The following is a 21,833-nucleotide window of genomic DNA, read 5'->3' as shown; positions in this document are numbered from 1 at the left end:
CCATAACCTGGAGTGGCCGGTGCCCTCAAAGAAGGTTCCCGGGGCCTGGGGGACATTTACAGAAACATACGAGTTGTGGCAATATGGGTATCAAAATTCATGGTTTTTATACTGAACATAATAATGGCCATTTTGACAGTAGTGGCCATAACCTGGAGTGGCCGGTGCCCTCAAAGAAGGTTCCCCCGGAACCTGGGGGGACATTTATAGAAACATACGAGTTGTGGCAATATGGGTATCAAAATTCATGGTTTTTTATACTGAACATAATAATGGCCATTTCGACAGTAGTGGCCACAACCTGGAGTGGCCGGTGCCCTCAAAGAAGGTTCCCCCGGGGCCTGGGGGGACATTTACAGAAACATACGAGTTGTGGCAATATGGGTATCAAAATTCATGGTTTTTTATACTGAACATAATAATGGCCATTTCGACAGTAGTGGCCACAACCTGGAGTGGCCGGTGCCCTCAAAGAAGGTTCCTCCGGGGTCTGGGGGGACATTTACAGAAACAAACGAGTTGTGGCAATATGGGTATCAAAATTCATGGTTTTTTATACTGAACATAATAATGGCCATTTCGACAGTAGTGGCCACAACCTGGAGTGGCCGGTGCCCTCAAAGAAGGTTCCCCCGGGGCCTGGGGGGACATTTACAGAAACATACGAGTTGTGGCAATATGGGTATCAAAATTCATGGTTTTTGATACTGAACATAATAATGGCCATTTCGACAGTAGTGGCCACAACCTGGAGTGGCCGGTGCCCTCAAAGATGGTTCCCTCGGGGCGTGGGGGGACATTTACAGAAACATACTAGTTGTGGCAATATGGGTATCAAAATTCATGGTTTTTGATACTGAACATAATAATGGCCATTTCGACAGTAGTGGCCACAACCTGGAGTGGCCGGTGCCCTCAAAGAAGGTTCCCCCGGGGCCTGGGGGGACATTTACAGAAACATACGAGTTGTGGCAATATGGATATCAAAATACATGGTTTTTGATACTGAACATAATAATGGCCATTTTGACAGTAGTGGCCATAACCTGGAGTGGCCGGTGCCCTCAAAGAAGGTTCCCCCGGAACCTGGGGGGACATTTATAGAAACATACGAGTTGTGGCAATATGGGTATCAAAATTCATGGTTTTTATACTGAACATAATAATGGCCATTTCGACAGTAGTGGCCACAACCTGGAGTGGCCGGTGCCCTCAAAGAAGGTTCCTCCGGGGTCTGGGGGGACATTTACAGAAACAAACGAGTTGTGGCAATATGGGTATCAAAATTCATGGTTTTTTATACTGAACATAATAATGGCCATTTCGACAGTAGTGGCCACAACCTGGAGTGGCCGGTGCCCTCAAAGAAGGTTCCCCGGGGCCTGGGGGGACATTTACAGAAACATACGAGTTGTGGCAATATGGGTATCAAAATTCATGGTTTTTGATACTGAACATAATAATGGCCATTTCGACAGTAGTGGCCACAACCTGGAGTGGCCGGTGCCCTCAAAGAAGGTTCCCTCGGGGCGTGGGGGGACATTTACAGAAACATACTAGTTGTGGCAATATAGGTATCAAAATTCATGGTTTTTGATACTGAACATAATAATGGCCATTTTGACAGTAGTGGCCACAACCTGGAGTGGCCGGTGCCCTCAAAGAAGGTTCCCCCGGGGCCTGGGGGGACATTTACAGAAACATACGAGTTGTGGCAATATGGGTATCAAAATTCATGGTTTTTTATACTGAACATAATAATGGCCATTTTGACAGTAGTGGCCATAACCTGGAGTGGCCGGTGCCCTCAAAGAAGGTTCCCCCGGGGCCTGGGGGGACATTTATAGAAACATACGAGTTGTGGCAATATGGGTATCAAAATTCATGGTTTTTATACTGAACATAATAATGGCCATTTCGACAGTAGTGGCCACAACCTGGAGTGGCCGGTGCCCTCAAAGAAGGTTCCCGGGGCCTGGGGGACATTTACAGAAACATACGAGTTGTGGCAATATGGGTATCAAAATTCATGGTTTTTGATACTGAACATAATAATGGCCATTTCGACAGTAGTGGCCACAACCTGGAGTGGCCGGTGCCCTCAAAGATGGTTCCCTCGGGGCGTGGGGGGACATTTACAGAAACATACTAGTTGTGGCAATATGGGTATCAAAATTCATGGTTTTGATACTGAACATAATAATGGCCATTTCGACAGTAGTGGCCACAACCTGGAGTGGCCGGTGCCCTCAAAGAAGGTTCCCCGGGGCCTGGGGGACATTTACAGAAACATACGAGTTGTGGCAATATGGATATCAAAATACATGGTTTTGATACTGAACATAATAATGGCCATTTCGACAGTAGTGGCCACAACCTGGAGTGGCCGGTGCCCTCAAAGAAGGTTCCCCGGGGCCTGGGGGACATTTACAGAAACAAACGAGTTGTGGCAATATGGGTATCAAAATTCATGGTTTTTATACTGAACATAATAATGGCCATTTCGACAGTAGTGGCCACAACCTGGAGTGGCCGGTGCCCTCAAAGAAGGTTCCCCGGGGCCTGGGGGACATTTACAGAAACATACGAGTTGTGGCAATATGGGTATCAAAATTCATGGTTTTTGATGCTGAACATAATGGCCATTTCGACAGTAGTGGCCACAACCTGGAGTGGCCGGTGCCCTTAAAGCAGGTTCCCCCGGGGCCCGGAGGACTTTTTACAGAACCATACGGGTTGTGGCATATTGGTATCAAAATTCATGGTTTTTGATACTGTACATGAAAATTGACATTCCGACAGTAGTGGCCACAACCTTGAGTGACCGGTGATCTCAAAGCAGGTTTCCCCGGGGCCCGGAGGGTCTTTAACAGAACCATACGAGTTGTGGCAATATAGATATCCAAATTCATGGTTTTTGATACTGAACATGAAAATTGACATTTAGACCGTAGTGGCCACAACCTGGAGTTGCCGGTGCCCTCATAGAAGGTTCACCTTGGGAGAACATTTATGACAATTTTGCCGACAAATCTATGAAACAAAATAAAATAATCTTATTTCAGATTTCACTAGCAATCCAAAAACACATTCAAATTGTTTGGTCCTATGTCTTTCGGTTATGTCTCTGACATACCATCTTGAACTTTTTTATCTTCACAGAAGTAAAGATATTTTTTACTAAATTGGTTCTATATTAGAGAAATTTTAATTCTCGCTTTAAGGGTGCATATGACACCCTCTTCCCATAATTTTGGAACATGTGTTTAATCGATATTTTTTTGTTATGGTTTTGCATGCTCTGGTGTGACCTTGCCCTGGTAAAAAGTGTAACTAACAGGAAATCGTAACAAGAAAAAAAATTATAATAAACAAAATAAATAGTAGGATTTTAGCTTTCTCCTGTGATCAAAACTGATTTTTAATTTGTTGTCGACATTGTTTATATTTTATATACAAATATTAGTTTTCCTAATGGACTCCACAATCGAATTATGAAAAACATGGGTCCATAACAGACAAAAGAAACCTTTTTAAATTTTGTTTCTCTTCAGCTTAAAAGAAATCAATTCGGAAAGTTAAATACACTCAAACCCCGATGGTTTGACACCAACTGTTGTCAAACGAACGGGGTCACGTTTTAGTTTGACACCCCTTTTACACGGAGTTCACACACACTACCAAACGTTTGTTTTGATAGTGTGCGTGAGCGCTGTGTAAAAAGTGACAGTTCGTCACTTTTTAGTTTGACTTTGACCAACCAACGGGGTACAAACTAAAAAAGTGTCAAACGAAAAAGTGACCAACCACCGGGGGTTGAGTGTATAGTTATTCAAAAGATTTTATTGTTTTTTTTTGTGATATGAAATGGTGCTTTTAAGTTATGTTGGCTTTTAATATTGAAATTTTAGAAAAATCTTCTGCACTGCTAGAATCTCCACAAGCAGTTTGAAAAAGAATACAGTTTAAACTAACAGGCTACCGTAACTAATGAAACAACAGATAACAAAAAACTGTGGATAGAAAAACGATTTAAAATCATTTTTTTTTATACATGTTGAAGGCGTTTTCTACAGGATGTGTTTTTTTCCCGAAAATGGTTATAATTTGTCATAATATATTGCTTATCGTCATCAGTGGTGACATTGGGTCTGGGGTGAGATTGGGTCATACAAAAATGCAGAAATTTGTATGACCCAAACTCTCCTCCCAGTCCCAATGTCATCCCTGATGACGGTACACTTCTCCAGAAATCTTCCTCACCTTATCTGATCTATTAACCTTGGGTTTAGTTTGTATCTTTTAGCCGAGACTAAAACCTGTGAACTTATCTAGTTCAGTATTTCACCAGCTTTCTGTCTCCTCAGTCGCAGGGCTACAAACGTAATTCTCCCAAATTCAAAACAACTCAAAACATTCATCTGTTGATGTGTTGCGACAAAATTTGATTTGTCTTCGGGAGCGCCGCCTCCATCCAAAACTACAGATCGGCGTACCTGGACATTCTGTACCCGCGCAAGAGTGACTCGGGTTCCAAAAGGAAAAGTGGTTGCTGGCGCAGCGCGGCAAGCATCGCGATCCGAGCTCAAAAACGACCCCGTCGGAATCGAGCAACCAGCAGGTAATCTAGAGCATCGTGAGGGACGAAATGGGCAACTTTACGGTTTTGGCGATGGTCGTTGAAGAGTTGCACAAGATTAAATTGCTCATTTCGAGGATTTTCTACGCGAACAAACGAACGCCGGCTTCGCGCATCCGGTTAGCTATTTGCCTTAGTACATGGTTCCCGAGCACTGAGACTTTCTGGATAAACGACTGTGGCTGACTTGGCCACCTTTGGCTTCGTTAGTCGCCAAGGATCGATTGCGGTGACAGATTCATTCCAAGAAGACAAATTTCAAAACGGAATTAAAAACGAACCAGTGCAGAACATCTTACAATTTATATCTATAGATAATCGCTGGATATATTGCAGGTAATTTAACCCATCAACGGAAAACCTTTCAAAACAAATAATTTTAATATTGTTTTAGATACCCCGCCCAAAGGAAGTCGCATCAATCCTAACTTCAACTGGAAGCGTAGCGGAAATGACATCAGGGATTTTTTTGGAACATTATTATCCAGTAAACTGATCCCGTTTCGGATACCAAGCTGATCTACACCAACTTGAATCAATCTGTACGTCCCGGATTGGTGCAGTGTGTCTGCCGAAGAACCAGCCCGATAGTCAGTTTGCGCAGAATAGGTAAGTACTTTCCGTATTGCAAAAATCACCTTCTACTGTTGTCAGATAGTATTGATCTTTTGTATCAATTTTATTAACTTAATCTGATAAGACTTTTCAATGATTTTCGTTGAGTTTTCAGCCACAATTTGTTCCGATTTATAATAATATTATTTTGCTCCGCTGAATCTGGTTTCTAATGCACTATTCAAAACAACAGTTTACAAAAACGATTGAATTTTACATTGGATTCAAAATTCAGCGGAGCAAAAAAAAATTTTCGCATGGGTAAATTTACGTTGATTTCATCGGAAATTTACATGATTTGAAATATTTTTGCCATGGCACTTTTAAATCGGATGGCATGTAAATTTACAATGAAATTGATGTAATTTAGCATCATTTATGACGTGCACTTTTGGTACATCATAAATGATGTAAATTTACCGGATTTTTTTTTTCTGTGTACTTAATTTCAAGTGGTTATCCCACGTTATAGTCATAGGAACCATTGAGGTTTCTTTTACTGATCCATACGGATCCTAATCAAAAAGGAAGGTCATGACCTACTTGATTAAACAAGAATTCTTCGCAGAATTTTTTTTTCAAAGAAGTGAAACAAATCAAACAATTACGACCTGAAAAAAATAATAAACAGTATACTAAATAAATAATTTATTAAGGTTGTCATCTTTATATTTATTTCTAAAGGGTATTTCGTTTTGAAAATAAAGCAAGTTGTTTAGAAATTTTTGAATTATAATAAATCGTTTAAAACATTTAAAAAATGTCTTAAATTGCATAAATAAGTAAAAAGTAAATCTTTTCCTGTTCCTGAGCCGGGATTTGAACCCCGATCTACTGTTTACGAGGCGGGAGCGTTACAACTGGGCTACGTGGCTCGGTCAGTTGTTTAGAAATTTTAAAATTATAATAATTTTTTTAAACATCTCAAAAATGTCTTAAATTGCATGATTGCAAAAGAAAATAAATAGAAATTCTTAATTTTAAGGGTATATGACCCCCGACTTTAGTTGAGGTCGAGAAGATTTTTAAATGTCAGGCAAAATTCTGACCTTTTAACAATTTTTCAATACAGGTCGTAGTTTTTACGAAAAAAAAAAATAGTTTAGTAAAACAAATCTTACTTTCAATAACATTAAAAAAGAGAGCTCAAATTATATGAAAAAGAAATCAGTTTCATTGAATTGCATTTCTATTGCAATGATTTAAAAAAAAAATGTAAATCTAAAACAATTGTTATGAACTAACTGTTAGATTTATTTTCAAAATAGGATAAGAAAGAACTTAAAAATTGTGTGCTTAAGACTATTTTAATCAATTAACCGAATACATGAAAATCGGAATTTTAACAATCGAATCATTTTGTAATTCTCACAACAATTTTACTATTGATATTTCAAATTAATTCTGGTCAAAACATATTAACAGCCACTATTTTTTATGTTGTGTATCAAAATTTACAATAAACCAATCCAATTCGTCGTTTTTGATCATTTTAGCATGTTTTGGTTTGTTCAAAAATCTACTATTGAATTTTTGATAATTTTCGATGTACAGACCAGAAAAAGATTTTTTCGCTGAAATTTTTGTTTTCTCACATTTTTTTAAACCTAATGATTGCAAAACAACTGAACTGACGTAAAATGCATTCTAAAATACTTTTTGATTTAAATGTTGAGACTATTGCTTGTCTTTTTTTAAATTTTTATATATTTTGATTTCATTCCCTCCCCCTCGAACCTGATCAGAGTCGAGGGACAAAAACTTTGAAAAATATTTGCATCGACCTTAGAGAATATAAAAGTACTTTTAGTTATAACTTCAGGAAAACTGAAATTACAGAAGCAGAAATTTAAGAAAAACCATGATAAATTTTATGTTCCTGAAAAAAAAATTACAAAACATTAGAATATAGATATCAAACTATATTTTGTTTCATTTTTTATTTATGCCGATGCAAATATTTTTTATAGTTTGTGTCCCTTTGACGCTAGCCAAAGTCAAGGGTGCAGCCAAAAATAAAAAAAAACTATTGATAACCATGGTTTCATAACGGAACATCTAACTACATCGTGCTTCTAATGTTGCCATATCAGCACTTTGTCGTTCAATTAAAGCTCATTAAAAGCGTTTTCAACTGGAATTGTGTGATAAATAGCTCAATAGGAAGTGATCATGCAAGTTTCTATCAACAGATTTATAAAACAATAAAAAAAAAATCAAATTTTTCGCTCAACAGCATTGCCTTGGCGTTCTCGATTGCGAGATTCCTACTCGAAACTAGGTGTCCGAAGGCTTGATTGTTGAGGCAATTGCAAACTTTTTTTAACACCTAAGCTTCCATCCTCCCCGGGATTCGAACTGCCGACCTTTGAATTGTTAGTCCAACTGTCTACCAGTGACTCCACCGAGGCAGGACCCAGAGAGACGACTTCTACACCTGGATTGAGCTAACGACCTAACCCTTTAGGTTAGACCGGGGCCAACATTTACTTCCCCGTCCGACGGAAGGCGTGGTCAGACAAATCTCGTCTCGAAAAATGCCACCGGGACCGTCTGGGATCGAACCCAGGCTGACTGGGTGAGAAGCAACCACGATTTATAAAACAATTAATAGTAAAAATCAGCAATTTTGATGGAGTTAGGAAGCGAGTGCTTTTAACTGCCAAACATACGAGAATTTCTCCTTCTCAAATAGTGTTGTAAAATGTTGGCAATGTCCTTGAATCTATTAATAAAATTAATGTTGTTTTAAGCATTGGAGTGTGAGTGTTTTATTGATAATGATTTGGATAAATGAAGACAACGATTCAATAACAAGTTCAAAACATTTATTACGTTACGTATTACGTTGTTGCAAAAATGAAAAAATGTACCTCAAAAGGTCAGTTCTCTGATATGTTATTGTCTATTAAATGGAAAGACAACTTTCATAATCATCAAGGTGGCACAAATGATAAATATATTTTGAGCATTTTTTAAGTTTCTGTGAACACTCATTTAAAAAAGATTTTAAACCTGACTGGCCCTCTCAGGGTTAACATCTGCTCGAACTCAATAATTTCAATCCCAATCCTCTTTGTTCAAATTTCACTGCCATCAGTCTGTCGCAGAAAAACCCGCGAGACGAGGTGTGCAAAGCATCCGCTGTATACTAGCTTAAGTCTCTTAGCTCTAGTCAGTTAGCTAGTAGCTCAATGACCATTATTAATGAAGCGTGAAACATGACCGTGTTTTTCCTCCCTTTGAAGCATTCAGTCCTGTCTCGGCTAACCCTTAGCTTGTCGAAGAGAGGTAAATTTCTAAAATGTCAAATTTAAAAAGGTTACTCCCTCCACACCCTCGCACACACAGTTGTTTCAATAATGTCAACAATCACATGGCTCAGCGCGCCTGCTTGGACCAGGTGTCCAACGCTGATTGATTAGGTGCGAGAAAACTAAACCACTGACTTGCACTGTCTGACGGAAGATGATGAGGACACATTCATTGGCAAGGTTAGAATGAGACAGTTTTTGCCCGTTCGCTTCTTCACTGAAAAGTGACGTAGGTTGGTTGGTTCGTCGCTCACAACCTGGGTTTGGGGGCCAATATCTCAGGTTTGATTTAAGCTACACCTCTACTGAAGCAATTTGTCACATTTGAATAGGAAGGGATTGTGATTTCGGAAGGATTTTTTTTTATTTTTTTAAAGGAATTTACATATTTGGTACATTTAACTAGCTAATTCAATGAAGTCTTCTAGTTATTTTCCTGCCCAAAAATAATAATGAATGAATGTATTATAATTTGAATGTTAATTAATACAAGCCTTTTTGTAAACTTTTTGAGTTCACTTGATTTTATATAATCTGAAGCGGGTTAATAATTATTTTTCAGTTTTTTTTTTGAAAGAGATACCAAAATAATTAAATTTTGTTTCGATCTAGTTTAAGTTTTACTCTTTGCCTTTAACTTTTAGAAAATAACAAAGTTTTGTTTCATTTGTTTTACTCTAGTTAAGGGGAATTATCATCTGTAACAGTTTCAACATCATTTTTTATTTGAGCAATTCTCTACGAAATCGATCTCTTTTTTAGAATTTTAATTTTTGTATTTTTTAATCCGACTGCAACTTTTTTGGTGCCTTCGGTATGCCCAAAGAAGCCATTTTGCATCATTAGTTTGTCCATATAATTTTCCATACAAATTTGGCAGCTGTCCATACGAAAACGATATATGTAAATTCAAAATTCTGTATGTTTTGAAGGAATTTTCTGATCGATTTGGTGTCTTCTGTAAAGTTGTAGGTATGGATATGGACTACACTGAAAAAAAAATTGGTGATTTTTTATTTCACTTTTTGTCTCTAAAACTTGATTTGCAAATGAAAACACTATTTTTATTATTTTTTTTTTCATTTTTTGATATGTTTTAGAGTACATCAAATGCCAACTTTTCAGAAATTTCCAGGTTATGCAAAAAATCTTTGACCGAGTTATGATTTTTTTAACCAATGCTGATTTTTTCAAAAAATCGAAATATTGGTCGCAAAAAAATTTCAAATAAAATTTGCAATCAAAAAGTACTTCAGTGAAATTTTGATAAAGTGCACCGTTTTCAAGTTAAGGCAATTTTTAGGTAACTTTTTTGAAAATAGTCGCAGTTTTTCATTTTTTTAAATAAGTGAACATGTTTGCCTACTCTTGAAAAAAATATTTTTGAAAAGCTGAGAAAATTTTATACATTTTGCTTTTTTGAACTTTTTTGATACGACCCTCAGTTGCTGAGATATTGCAATGCAAAGGGTTAAATACATGAATATTGATGATTTCTAAGTCACACCCAAACAACCCACCATTTTCTAACGTCGATATCTCGGCAACTAATTGTCCGATTTACAATGTTAAAATATGAAACATTCGTGAAATTATCCGATCTCTTCGAAAAAAATTCTTTCAAAAATTTTAAATCAAGACTAACATTTCAAAAGGGCCAAATATTCAATCATGATTTCAATGTCCAAAAAATAAAAATACGTGTTTTTTTTATTTTTATTTTTTACCATTAGAATGGACTCATGTTCCAAAATTATTTGCATCCTATAAAAAAATTTCTTGATATTTTTTTCAAAATTGGGACTTTGCAATTATTTGAAACTCTTTCACAATACACGGACTAGGCCTAATTTTACAGTTTGCGAAAATCGTTAAAAATCATTAGCCTTAGTTGTGTAGTTATTGGCATTTTTTGTACTGTTAAACATCAAAATGAAGCTTATTTCTTAATAACGTAAAAAGAAATGCTGTTATTTTATGAAAAAATCAATATGTGATCATTCAAAACATTTGCTAACGCAAATTTCTTGAGTTAGAAACGTCGAACAAAAAATTGCCCACCTTACGAACCAACCTCGCTCAGCTGACGATTTTCGCAGCTCTCCTGCGATTCTCTGAATGGCGAAGAAATTTTTTTTTCCTGATTTTTTCCCGGTGACGGCGGCCTAAGTCAACCGCGGCTTGGACTTTACTTTAGTCTCCGCTGAGAAGCTGCTCGATCCGGTCACGTTTCGATTTCCAACGGTCCAACGGGTCCGGCTCTCGGGGCAGTGATTTCGGGATTTTTTTTTTCTCTGTTCTATTCATTTGGGTTTATAATTTCCTCCGAGTGTCCCTTTTTAGACCGTTTGGATATATAAATATTTATTTTTAAAACGCGCGGTCCGGTTCGGTTTTTCCTTGGTGAAGGTGCGGTGTGTGTGTGTGTGTGTGTGTGTTTGGGCAGATTTAAATGAAGTGTGATTTTTTAGTGCAGCTCGTAACTCAATTAAGTGATCGTAAAAGTGGCAATTTAGAGAAATAGTAAAGAAATTACAACCTCGCAGTGTTGCCAGTGAAAAAAGAGGAAAAATAGAAAGAAGCCAAAATCATCGACAACAATCTGTCGAGGTGGTTGATTTGAAGAAGCGGTGTTCAGCTCACATTCTTCACGATGAATCTGATGTTCCGGAAAAACATGCGCGAGGGTGGAGGTCGGTCCGGGGGAGGAGGCTCCAAGAGCAAGATGAGCAGCCGGCACCAGCGGAAGGCTCGCGAAAGTTACGGCGGTCCCGGCGGGGACGAGTACCACTACCGGACGCACATCTTCTTCTCGCCGGCCCACCTCAAGGCAGACAACGAAGGTTAACCACTCACCAGATCCACCTGAGATTCCTCCCAGCTCCTCTTTCGTTTGCCCAAAATAATCGAAAATTTCCCGGGATTGGCAGTGATTTCTCGAGAACTCAAGAGACCACCTTGAAAAGGTGTTTTTTTTTTCTTAGAATTTTTGGCGCAAATTCCAGCCGCCAGCTGAAAATAACCTCCAATCAATCGGAGAAAATCTACGGCCTACATCGATTCGAGTAGCGGAGGAGTGTATTGGAAAATGTGTCCCTTTTTAAAAATACTTTTTTCCCACACGCCTCTCCCGAAGGGTGTGTGAGAAGGGTTTGCTTCGCGGTGTGAGTTTCAGAGCGAAATACGAAATTTTCATTTTTATTTCTAACTTTTTCATGCTATTAAGTTTTGCATCATGGGTTGAAAATTGACTCTCAAATAAAGATGGCTCGTACAAGTAAAACTATAAATTTTTAGAAGGAATTTTTCTTTAAATAAAATTGCTATCAAAACGCTAAAAATATATCTGTACTCTCTTTAAAAAAACTAAAACTATGGTACTTCACTGGAAAATAAAATATAAAGAAATCAAAATTAAAGTTTCTCGATTTATTTGTATTGTGAAAACTGAAATATTATTACACGGACCCAAATATAAAAAAATGTTAATTGTTAACGTTGATTACAATTAGTTCAGTAATAAATTGTCACTGAATTCATATTGCAGCACAAATAAAATCTTGCGATTGATAAGAAACCTAAAACCGGATCTACTGATTCTCCAAAGAATGAGAATTTTTAAAAGGTAATTTTTGTATTTATTTTTTTTGTATAAAGGTTTGTTTATACATTTTCTATGACCAAAAAGATCATGTTGCACCATTAGATTGTCTATACAATTTTGCAAAATACTGTCCAAACAAAAATGCTTTTAAAATATTCATAAATCTGTATCTTGAAATCGGTTTTTCTGATCGATTTGGTGTCTACAACAAAGCTGTATCCTACAACATGTAGGTATTGCTTAAGACTTCTCAGAACAAATGTTTACACTCTAAAATAAAATACTCATTTATATAGTTTAACTTTCACACAAAAAGTTGTATTACACAACGCAATCATTTAAAAAAACGCCCAAAACAACTATTTTTGACCTTATCAAATGTAAGGGTTAATTTGAAAACTTTGGAATAAATTCCATCCGAGTGCTCGGAAGAGTTTTTTTAAGGCTCTGGAAGGCATCGTTCCCGATCGGCCATTTGGCGGCCATGTTTGTTTTAGAAAAACATTCAAATCTTGATTCATAATGTATCAATTAAAAAATGGGTTTCTTTGTGTTGTTAATAGAACCATTTTACACATAGTGATTATTTTTTCATTTCAATTTGCTATTTCTGGACCCTGAATTTAAAACCATCATTGACAGTCATTGCCCCAAAAGTGAAGGATACCTTCTACCAGCTTAAAGGTCCTATAACGTCATGATTCGAATTCCCGGACGCTTCGAAACCCGGACACTTTATCTTGTTTTATCAATTATGTGGATATAAGTTCGCATAATTATTGTCTAAACTGTGTTATTTGATGAATTTTAACATCAACTTTCATTTCAAATATGCTTGGACGCTGTGGCAAATGCTAAAACAATTAAATTAAATTAAATCATGTGATTACTAAAACTGTGAAACATTTCTGCTGAAATATTTCATAGGCGTCCGAAGCACGGGGAAGGCAAAGCAGATATTTTTGGTTCTGATTTTCTTAAATTCTAGCATTTTTTTTATACAAAATATCGATTGTTTAGATGTTAACATCTTATTTGAGACCTAAAGAATGACATTCACTAAAATTTTGGCCCAAATCGATTTTGGAGTAAAATCGAGTGTCTGGAATTCGAATCAAAAGTGTCCGGATTTCGAATCAACTTTTATCAGTGTCCGGGATTCGAAGCACAACAAGTCATTTTGATTTGGAAATTCTGAGGAAAAGTGGTTAGAAAAGACATATTTTGCATGCATTCTGACTGTTTATACTACATCCTGATGATATTTGTACATTTCTAACTTATTACATGATTTATTGCCAGCTTTAACAAACATGATATGCTACTAAGTGTCCGGATTTCGAATCATGACGTTAAGCTATTGTCTTTTATATGTTTATACGACCTATTAGAAAACTCTAGATTTCCAAGTTATCGTCACTTAGGAATGCAACGCAATTTGGTGGTGTAGAATTTTTGCTCGCTTTTCTTTCGGAGGCTGTTTCTGAACAGCCATTGCACCAATCTACAATATGTTTGAAGCAAATTTATATGAAATTGTCTAAATTCTTCGAAAAAAATAGTTTAAGTGATGGTCAAGCTTGGTGACTTTTACAGGCAAAAAAAATTAACGATATAAAAAAGCTATGTTTTTTTTTTGTGAATATAACATGAAAATTGTGCATATTAAAATTTATATAAAGTATTTTTCGATTGCAAATGTAACTTTGGAATGAATTTTCTGATGGATTTTGGTGTCTTCGGCAAGGTGAGGGCTTTTTAGAAAAAATAAATACACGGATAACTATTTTTTTGCCGATTTTTATTTTTTTTTTTTTTGCAATGTATCAATTTTCTGAACCATTTGAAAAGAATATTTTCAAGAATGGACAATCATGGTCACTAAAAAAACTCGAAAAACGGGAATTGTTCAGTTAAAATTAAACTTTAAGTGGCAGTATCTTGAAACGATGAACTTTACAAAAAACCTGCAAAGTAGTTTTTATTGCAAATTTGATTTTGCATTAAAAAATGATCTGAATAAAAAAAAATATAAAATTTCAATTTTTTTTCAAGAGATTTTTTTTTGCGAAAGATTATGTATCTGTCAACATTTTTGTCCATATTTCAATATTATTTAGCAGGTGCATTTCATAGTTATCGATAATTTGTAGCTAACATTACAAAAAGCGTCATAGCAATAAGTTTTACGTGAGACATAGCGCTTATTGAAATGTTAGCGACCTCAAAAGCTCGACGCCATCTTTTCAATTCCTGTCAAAATAAATAAATTATAGATCGATCACAATACTTGCCGCTTATTGGTATCATTTTGCAAACAGTAAATTGGTTCCGCTTTGACAGTTCTAAATTGAGGCCGCTTTGCGAACCACTTTTCTGCACCCAGCTCAAAAGGTGCGATTTTTGTACCCTAAAACATTAAAAAAAATAGGGTTTTGAGAAATTGAGTTTTGGTGAAAAACTAGTAAATTTAAAAATCTGCATTTCTTTCCCTGTGCCCATTTTTTCTGAATGGTCCTCTTCCATACCTACAACTATGCCCATGACACCAAATCGATAAGAAAATTCTTCAAAAAGTTTGGGCCGTTGCAAATATTTTTTTTCTTTTGTATGTAGCCCAAAACCAAATTGTTTTCAAAAAAATTCAAAATTTTAATGGAAACAGAAGTCTAATGAACTGAAAATAATTTAAAATGCATTTTCCTGCGTTTAAAATCATATTTAGCAGATTTGAGATTGATCAGCAATATTTTTTGTAGAATTCCGTTGTACAGTACTGCAAAAGGTTTTTTTTCTCGAAAAAACTATTTCATCAATACTTTGATATTTGGAAAAGTACAGATTGCAAAACATCTGGGCAGGTGGCCAGAGTCGGCCTTACAGATTTTTCAATATTTACGTACCGTTTTTGTATGGAATGCTGCACAAATTGTGGGAGCCTTTTATGGTTAACCCCTTCCCGCCCAGAGCAAAATCGAGATTTTTTACGTTTTTCTACATTACTCGTAACTGGATCAACCAAATCGGATGAAATTTTAATGGTTATACGTTAACATTCTATACAAACTAATGCAGGTTGAACCAGGTTGAAAAATTGCATGGTTGCAGAGAAATTTCATTTTGAAGTCAAAAATTAGTGGTGCTCTGGAGTAACCATGGGCGTAAGAGGGTTAAACTAATGACAAAAAATGGCTTCTTGGTTCATAGGGAAGATTTGAACTAAATCAAAAATATAAATAAAATCTTTTTTCCGGTTTTGGCTCATTTGTCAAACTCAAAACAGTATCGAAAAGTATTGCTTTTTGATACACGTGCTGAAAAAAAATAATTAAATTTTCAAAACTGTACTATATCAGATGAGAATCAAAACTGTGATTGAACGATGCAAAAAATTAATGGCATGGATGAAATAGTATTTAAACAGATTTCACAATATATTTTACATGAAATTAGTATTTTAAAAAATACACACTATAACATGACTTTCGTGACTTGCTCTGACTTTGCTCGCTCCTGTTCTGCGCTGGCAAAATGTCAACTTACTTTTGCGAATGGCGCTCTCGACCTCTCTCCACCGAACAAACAACCAAAGCAACCAGCAGCCAGTCCATCTTTCTGCACTAAGCCGGACTTACCTGTTCTGTTCTCTCTGTTTATTTCTTGCAACTACCTAGCATTTAATAGTAACTGTAACTACCAGCACTGCTCTTTCCCAAGTGCATCTGCACCTACAACTGCGCTGCATGTGAGTATTATTCACACGTGTGTGAGTGTGTGTGTTCTGCGTGTTTGTGTTTGTGGGGGTGAGAAAAATGTTAGATTTCAGTTTTTTATTTGCTCGGATTTCATAATCGAAGCTGGCGGCGTTTCGGGGTAAATGGTGCTAAATTGCTTCTCGATGTGCCAAATAGCTTAAATCTGTTTTGGGATAGTTACTGCGTCAATTACCCTAGGAAGATTGGAAAATAAGTTAGACGACGAACCGCGATCAAGTCTAGAAATATAAATGGCATTGAACTAATGATTCTGATTATTACGTGATTTTAGATTCATTGAGTGATGAGGTATTTCTGTGGATTTTTAATTTATGCGATTTAATGCGATTATGCAAAGTGGGTTACATAGTCCATACTCCAGATTTTCGTAGTCTTATTTTGGAGTCTCAATTTTGAAGCATGCTCCCAAGTAAAACTTTGAGTCGAAATTTCTATTTTGATTTTTTCATAGCCTAAGTATCTGAATTTATTTAAAACTATAGATTTTTTAATTTCTGGTTCTATTCTTTTTCGCATGAAAACATAATTCGAAAAGATTTTTTTTTCTAAATGCGACTCATTTATCATTTTTTGTTTTCGAATCAAGCCCATCCGTCTTACACCGCTTACAAACTTGATCTTTGCCAGACGACATTTGTTTGTTCAACTGACATGATTCATGGGTTCGTTTTCTAATTTCCGTTCGCTAACCGGTAGAAAAACACGAGATACCACATAGAATAATAAAACTCTACGTCTCGAATAATACGATTTTACGATATATTTCCCGGCATATCTTTTATTTCTTCTCTGTGTATCGTGTGACCTACAGCCAAATGTGACGCGCTTATTTTGACTAGAATCTAGTCTGATGACTCGAGTCAGTTTGGCCAATCCATTCGTCACCAAAAACTAACCTCCTCTGTAGGGTGCCCAGAATATGGACATTGTTCCTTGAGCTATTTTAGGACTCTGGGCCAAATATGACCAAAATCGTTCAACATTTACCCATTGATACTTGAAGGTGAAGTTTGTATGGGAAAAATCTAAAAAATGTATTTAAAACCCAATTTTCTTACGGTTTGGTCTTCGTGGTGCGCTACTTCCATCAAAATATTCCCAAAAGTGAGATTCTTATTGGAAATTTAATGCTCTACAACTTTGTAGAACATACCAAAGCTGTAAAACTCGAAAAAATATAAGCGATTTAATAAAGTCATTTTTGTATGAAAAACATTTTTTCCACGATCTTTAGGCTCGGGTATCAATGGGTTATTCTCAACCAGTTTCGCTCAAAATTTGCAAAGATGCTTAAAACAACCCAAAATACCGTGTTCCGCTTGTGGAGCAAGGGGTCATTTTTTCTGGGCACCCTACTCCTCAGCTCTCTCACAAACACACACACACACACACGTTTTGATTTGACGTTGTCGGATTTGCCGAAAAGATTTCCCGGGTTATTTATAATGCAAGTCATTCATAAAATTTGTGCCCTGCTCACAATGTTGAGGTGATGAAAATGGGCCGTTGGAAAATTAATGTTTTTGAGGGAGGTCATAATGATGGACGTTAATGGCAAATTGGAAGGAAACAGGAAACGTTTGTATCGGGTTGCATATGCACCAGGGGCAGTTACGAGCAATCGTTTTTTTTTAATTTCAAGTCGGAAGTAGAAGCACGATTAAAATATGTATTTAAAAAAGCACGAGCAAAATTTATCACTTTTGTGTGACGGGAAGTAAAGCATCAACAATGGCTTCCCTCTTCCCTGATGGGCAGTTGGCTGTTTACGGGAAACTCTGGCCTCACTTCTGGTCGTTGGTGATGGGTTTTCCTGTGATTTATTTCCGGGAATTAAAATCTGATGAGCTTTTTCAGGCTGGAGCTGGCTGATTTGTATTCAAGATCAAGGCAGGCTGGAATTTTAATAATTTATTCATTGTCTGATGAGATGGTTTGCTACAGGTTTTTTCGACGAAAAGTACACAGCAAAAAATCCGATGGTAAATCGCATGCACATCACCTTCGTCAAAATAAACACTTAATATTGCACACTGCATGTACATTGTTTGCAAACACAAAAAAAGTTGCAACCGACGGGATTCATACCCAGCACCAACAGTAAGGACTGGCGCCTTAGCCCATTCGACCATCAGACCGATGGAAAGCTGTATAGATAAACGCATATATGAGCTTGATATTTCGGTCAAGTAGGTTTCCCGTACTGATGAGCTACAAATTTCAGGGTGTAAAATCACATAAAATTGCGTAAAATAATGCAATATTTATTTTACACGCAGCTGGATTACTTCTTTTTTAGCTGTGTACTCTTTGAAATTCTTTGTTTACGTCTCTCTTTTCTGAAGTAGAAAAAATATCGTTAACGAGATAAAGGTACCAAATATTGTGAAGATCTTCATCAAAATTTTACAATTTTGTTCAAGAATGAGTATCTATTGTCAGAGTTACCAAATTTTAAGAAAATCATCTTCCAATAAGTCTTGGTGTCTTTGCCTCTAATTCCACTTTTTAAAAATCACAAAAAAAATCTCGAAGGTCGTATGACATTTTTTAATATTTTTTTTTTGGATTTTTGATCGATTTGTTTTCGGCAAAAAAAAACAATTATTTGTTTGCCAGATTGTCCGAACGTTTCGGTCGCCTCACTGGCTTGCAACCATCTTCAGCGGACACTAAAAATTAATTTTAGTATTAAAATGGTGCAAAAATACAAAAATTTCAACTCGCATGTTTTTTAATTTAAAAAAATTAAAAACTGCGACTACTTTGAAAAAAGTAACTTTCAAAGTAGTCGCAGTTTTTCATTTTTTTAAATTAGTGCACATGTTTGCCCACTTTTGAAAAAAATATTTTTTAAAAGCTGAGAAAATTCTCTATATTTTTCATTTTTGAACATTGTTGATACGACCCTTAGTTGCTGAGATATTGCAATGCAAAGGTTTAAAAACAGGAAAATTGACGTTTTCTAAGTCTCACCCAAACAACCCTACATTTTCTAATGTCGATATCTCAGCAACCATGGTCCGATTTTCAATGTCAAAATATGAAACATTTGTGAAATTTTCCGATCTTTTCGAAAACAATACTTTCAAAATTTTCAAATCAAGACTAACATTTCAAAAGGGCCAAACATTCAATATTACGCCCTTTTAAAATGTTAGTCTTGATTTGAAAATTTTGAAAATATTGTTTTCGAAAAGATCGGAAAATTTCACAAATGTTTCATATTTTAACATTGAAAATCGGATGATTAGTTGCTGAGATATCGACATTGAAAAATGGTGGGCTGTTTGGGTGAGACTTAGAAAACATCAATTTTCCTGTTTTTAAACCTTTGCATTGCAATTTCTCAACAACTAAAGGTCGTATCAACAAAGTCCGAAGAAGCAAAATATAGAGAATTTTCTTAGCTTTTCAAAAATATTTTTTTCAAAAGTGGGCAAACGTGTGCACTAATTTAAAAAAATGAAAAACTGCGACTATTTTGAAAAAAGTTACATAAAAATGTCTATAACTTGAAAACGGTGCACTTTATCAAAATTTCACTAAAGTACTTTTTGATTGCAAATTCAATTTTACATCGAAAAATAAAGTTGAAAATTTTTTGCGACTGAAATTTCTATTTTTTTTAAAAATCAGTATTCATTAAAAAATTCATTACTCGGTCAATGATTTTTGGCACAACCTGGAAATTTCTGAAAAGAGAAGTGCGGTGCTTCGGTGGACGCGCAGTCCTGTTTTTTGTGATAATTTTTGTCTCTTTTGTGTCGCTCTTTGTGTGCATGAGGTGATTGGGCATAATAATTGAATAATGCCATCAGAAGTGCGGTGCTTCGGTGGACGCGCAGTCCTGTTTTTTCGTGATAATTTTCGTCTCTTTTGTGTCGCTCTTTGTGTGCATGGGGTGATTGGGCATAATAATTGAATAATGCCATCAGAAGTGCGGTGCTTCGGTGGACGCGCAGTCCTGTTTTTTGTGATAATTTTTGTCTCTTTTGTGTCGCTCTTTGTGTGCATGAGGTGATTGGGCATAATAATTGAATAATGCCATCAGAAGTGCGGTGCTTCGGTGGACGCGCAGTCCTGTTTTTTCGTGATAATTTTCGTCTCTTTTGTGTCGCTCTTTGTGTGCATGGGGTGATTGGGCATAATAATTGAATAATGCCATCAAAAGTGCGGTGCTTCGGTGGACGCGCAGTCCTGTTTTTTGTGATAATTTTCGTCTCTTTTGTGTCGCTCTTTGTGTGCATGAGGTGATTGGGCATAATAATTGAATAATGCCATCAGAAGTGCGGTGCTTCGGTGGACGCGCAGTCCTGTTTTTTTGTGATAATTTTCGTCTCTTTTGTGTCGCTCTTTGTGTGCATGAGGTGATTGGGCATAATAATTGAATAATGCCATCAAAAGTGCAGTGCTTCTTGGGATGCGCGTCCCAAGTCCCCGTTCTGTTTTTTCGAGATAATTTTCGTCTCTTTTGTGTTGCTATTTGTGTGCATGGGGTGATTGGTTTTATGTGAGTAGGTTTTATGTGATTAGGTTTATTTTTTATGTTATTTTCTTTCTCTCCATTTCCTCAGTTTGATTTGCGATGCCTTTCCGTCGGGTCGTGTTTTTTTTTCGCGTTCGTCGTCGGTGTGTTTTTGTTTTTTTCGCGTGCGTGTATGTGTGTAAAAGTGCGGCTGGTTCTGGTTGTCATCGATGACAATTGAGCCAGTCTTATTTGCGATGCCTTTCGGTCGGGTCGCAGGGTTTTTCGCGTTCGTCGTCGGTGTGCAATAACAACAAAACCTTATCATACCATTTCAGCTCGATAAACATCGTAACTCGTCGTTCGCTTCGTTAATCAGTACCCCACTAAACATGAATCATGTAAAACTCGTAAAAACATCTCAATTAAAAAGTCAGACTGTTAAATTCTTCATCATTTAATTACAAATAATTTTGGTTCTATCTTTCCACAGCCGGCTGTCTAAGATAAATCCATTTCAATTAAAAGTTAACAGCCGATAAACGGGAAATGACTCATCCGCAGCATCCGATTGCTTGCCTTGAGATTAAAACATAATACCTTTCAACAAACACTATGATTTTGGGTCGCATTATCATCTTCTATGATGAATCCTGACCAAACACCCTATCCTACTAACAAATTTTCAGGTTCTTGGCGCTTGTGGGGTGTAAGCACAGAGTAAATCAGCTGCCCTAGTAGCAACCTGCGCTAACTAACATTCCCGTCCCTTAAAATCGAGATCTACAAACTGACATGGCGGGCGCCGTTGGTGGCCAATGACTGTTACCTATTCGCAACTGATCTAGCTTTAGCAATCGTGGTGTTTTATCTTTTCAGCGCATTCATACATGCTGTTGATAAGAGAATCACCACTAGATCGTCGAAGCATATAATCAGTAGTGCTGAAAGGATATTACGGTTCTGTTCAGCAACGGAGGGGCAACCATGGGTGATCTCTCATGCTCATGCTCATGCTCATGCTCAACCTGGAAATTTCTGAAAAGTAGGCATTTTATGTCCTCTAAAACACATCAAAAAATAAAAAAAAATAAAAATAGTGTTTTTTTGCAAATCAAGTTTTAGTGATAAAAAGTTAAATAAAAAAATCACCAAATTTTTTTACCGTGTATCATTTTTTTCCAGTGTAGTCCGTATCCATGCCTACAACTTTGCCGAAGACACCAAATCGATCAAAAAATTCCTTCAAAAGATATAGATTTTTGAATTTTCATACATCATTTTTGTATGGATAGCTGCCAAATTTGTATGGAAAATTATATGGACAAACCAATGATGCAAAATGGCTTCTTTGGGCATACCGAAGGCACCAAAAAAGTTTTAGCCTGATTAAAAAATACAAAAATTAAAATTGAAG

The 21,833-nt window shown here is 36.5% G+C and overlaps 1 protein-coding gene across 8 annotated transcripts in view; it reads left to right on the top strand.

The window, feature by feature from the left end:
- The window catches only part of LOC6042946, a 218,713-nt gene that overhangs the window by 119,798 nt on the left and 77,082 nt on the right, over positions 1-21,833 (top strand). The window contains exon 1 of one of the 8 annotated variants that reach the window (XM_038252139.1): positions 10,789-11,411. The exons of the other annotated variants lie outside the window; for them this stretch is intronic. Coding sequence (XP_038108067.1) covers positions 11,222-11,411 — 190 coding nt within the window. The 5' untranslated portion in view covers positions 10,789-11,221. Of the gene's footprint in view, positions 1-10,788; positions 11,412-21,833 lie in introns of those variants that run through there. 8 annotated transcript variants of the gene reach the window in all.

This window comes from Culex quinquefasciatus, chromosome 2 (genome assembly GCF_015732765.1).
Source record: "Culex quinquefasciatus strain JHB chromosome 2, VPISU_Cqui_1.0_pri_paternal, whole genome shotgun sequence".
NCBI classification, from domain to species: Eukaryota; Metazoa; Arthropoda; class Insecta; order Diptera; family Culicidae; genus Culex; species Culex quinquefasciatus.
Note: the sequence above shows the minus strand (reverse complement) of the source record. Positions and strands in the feature narration are given on the sequence as shown.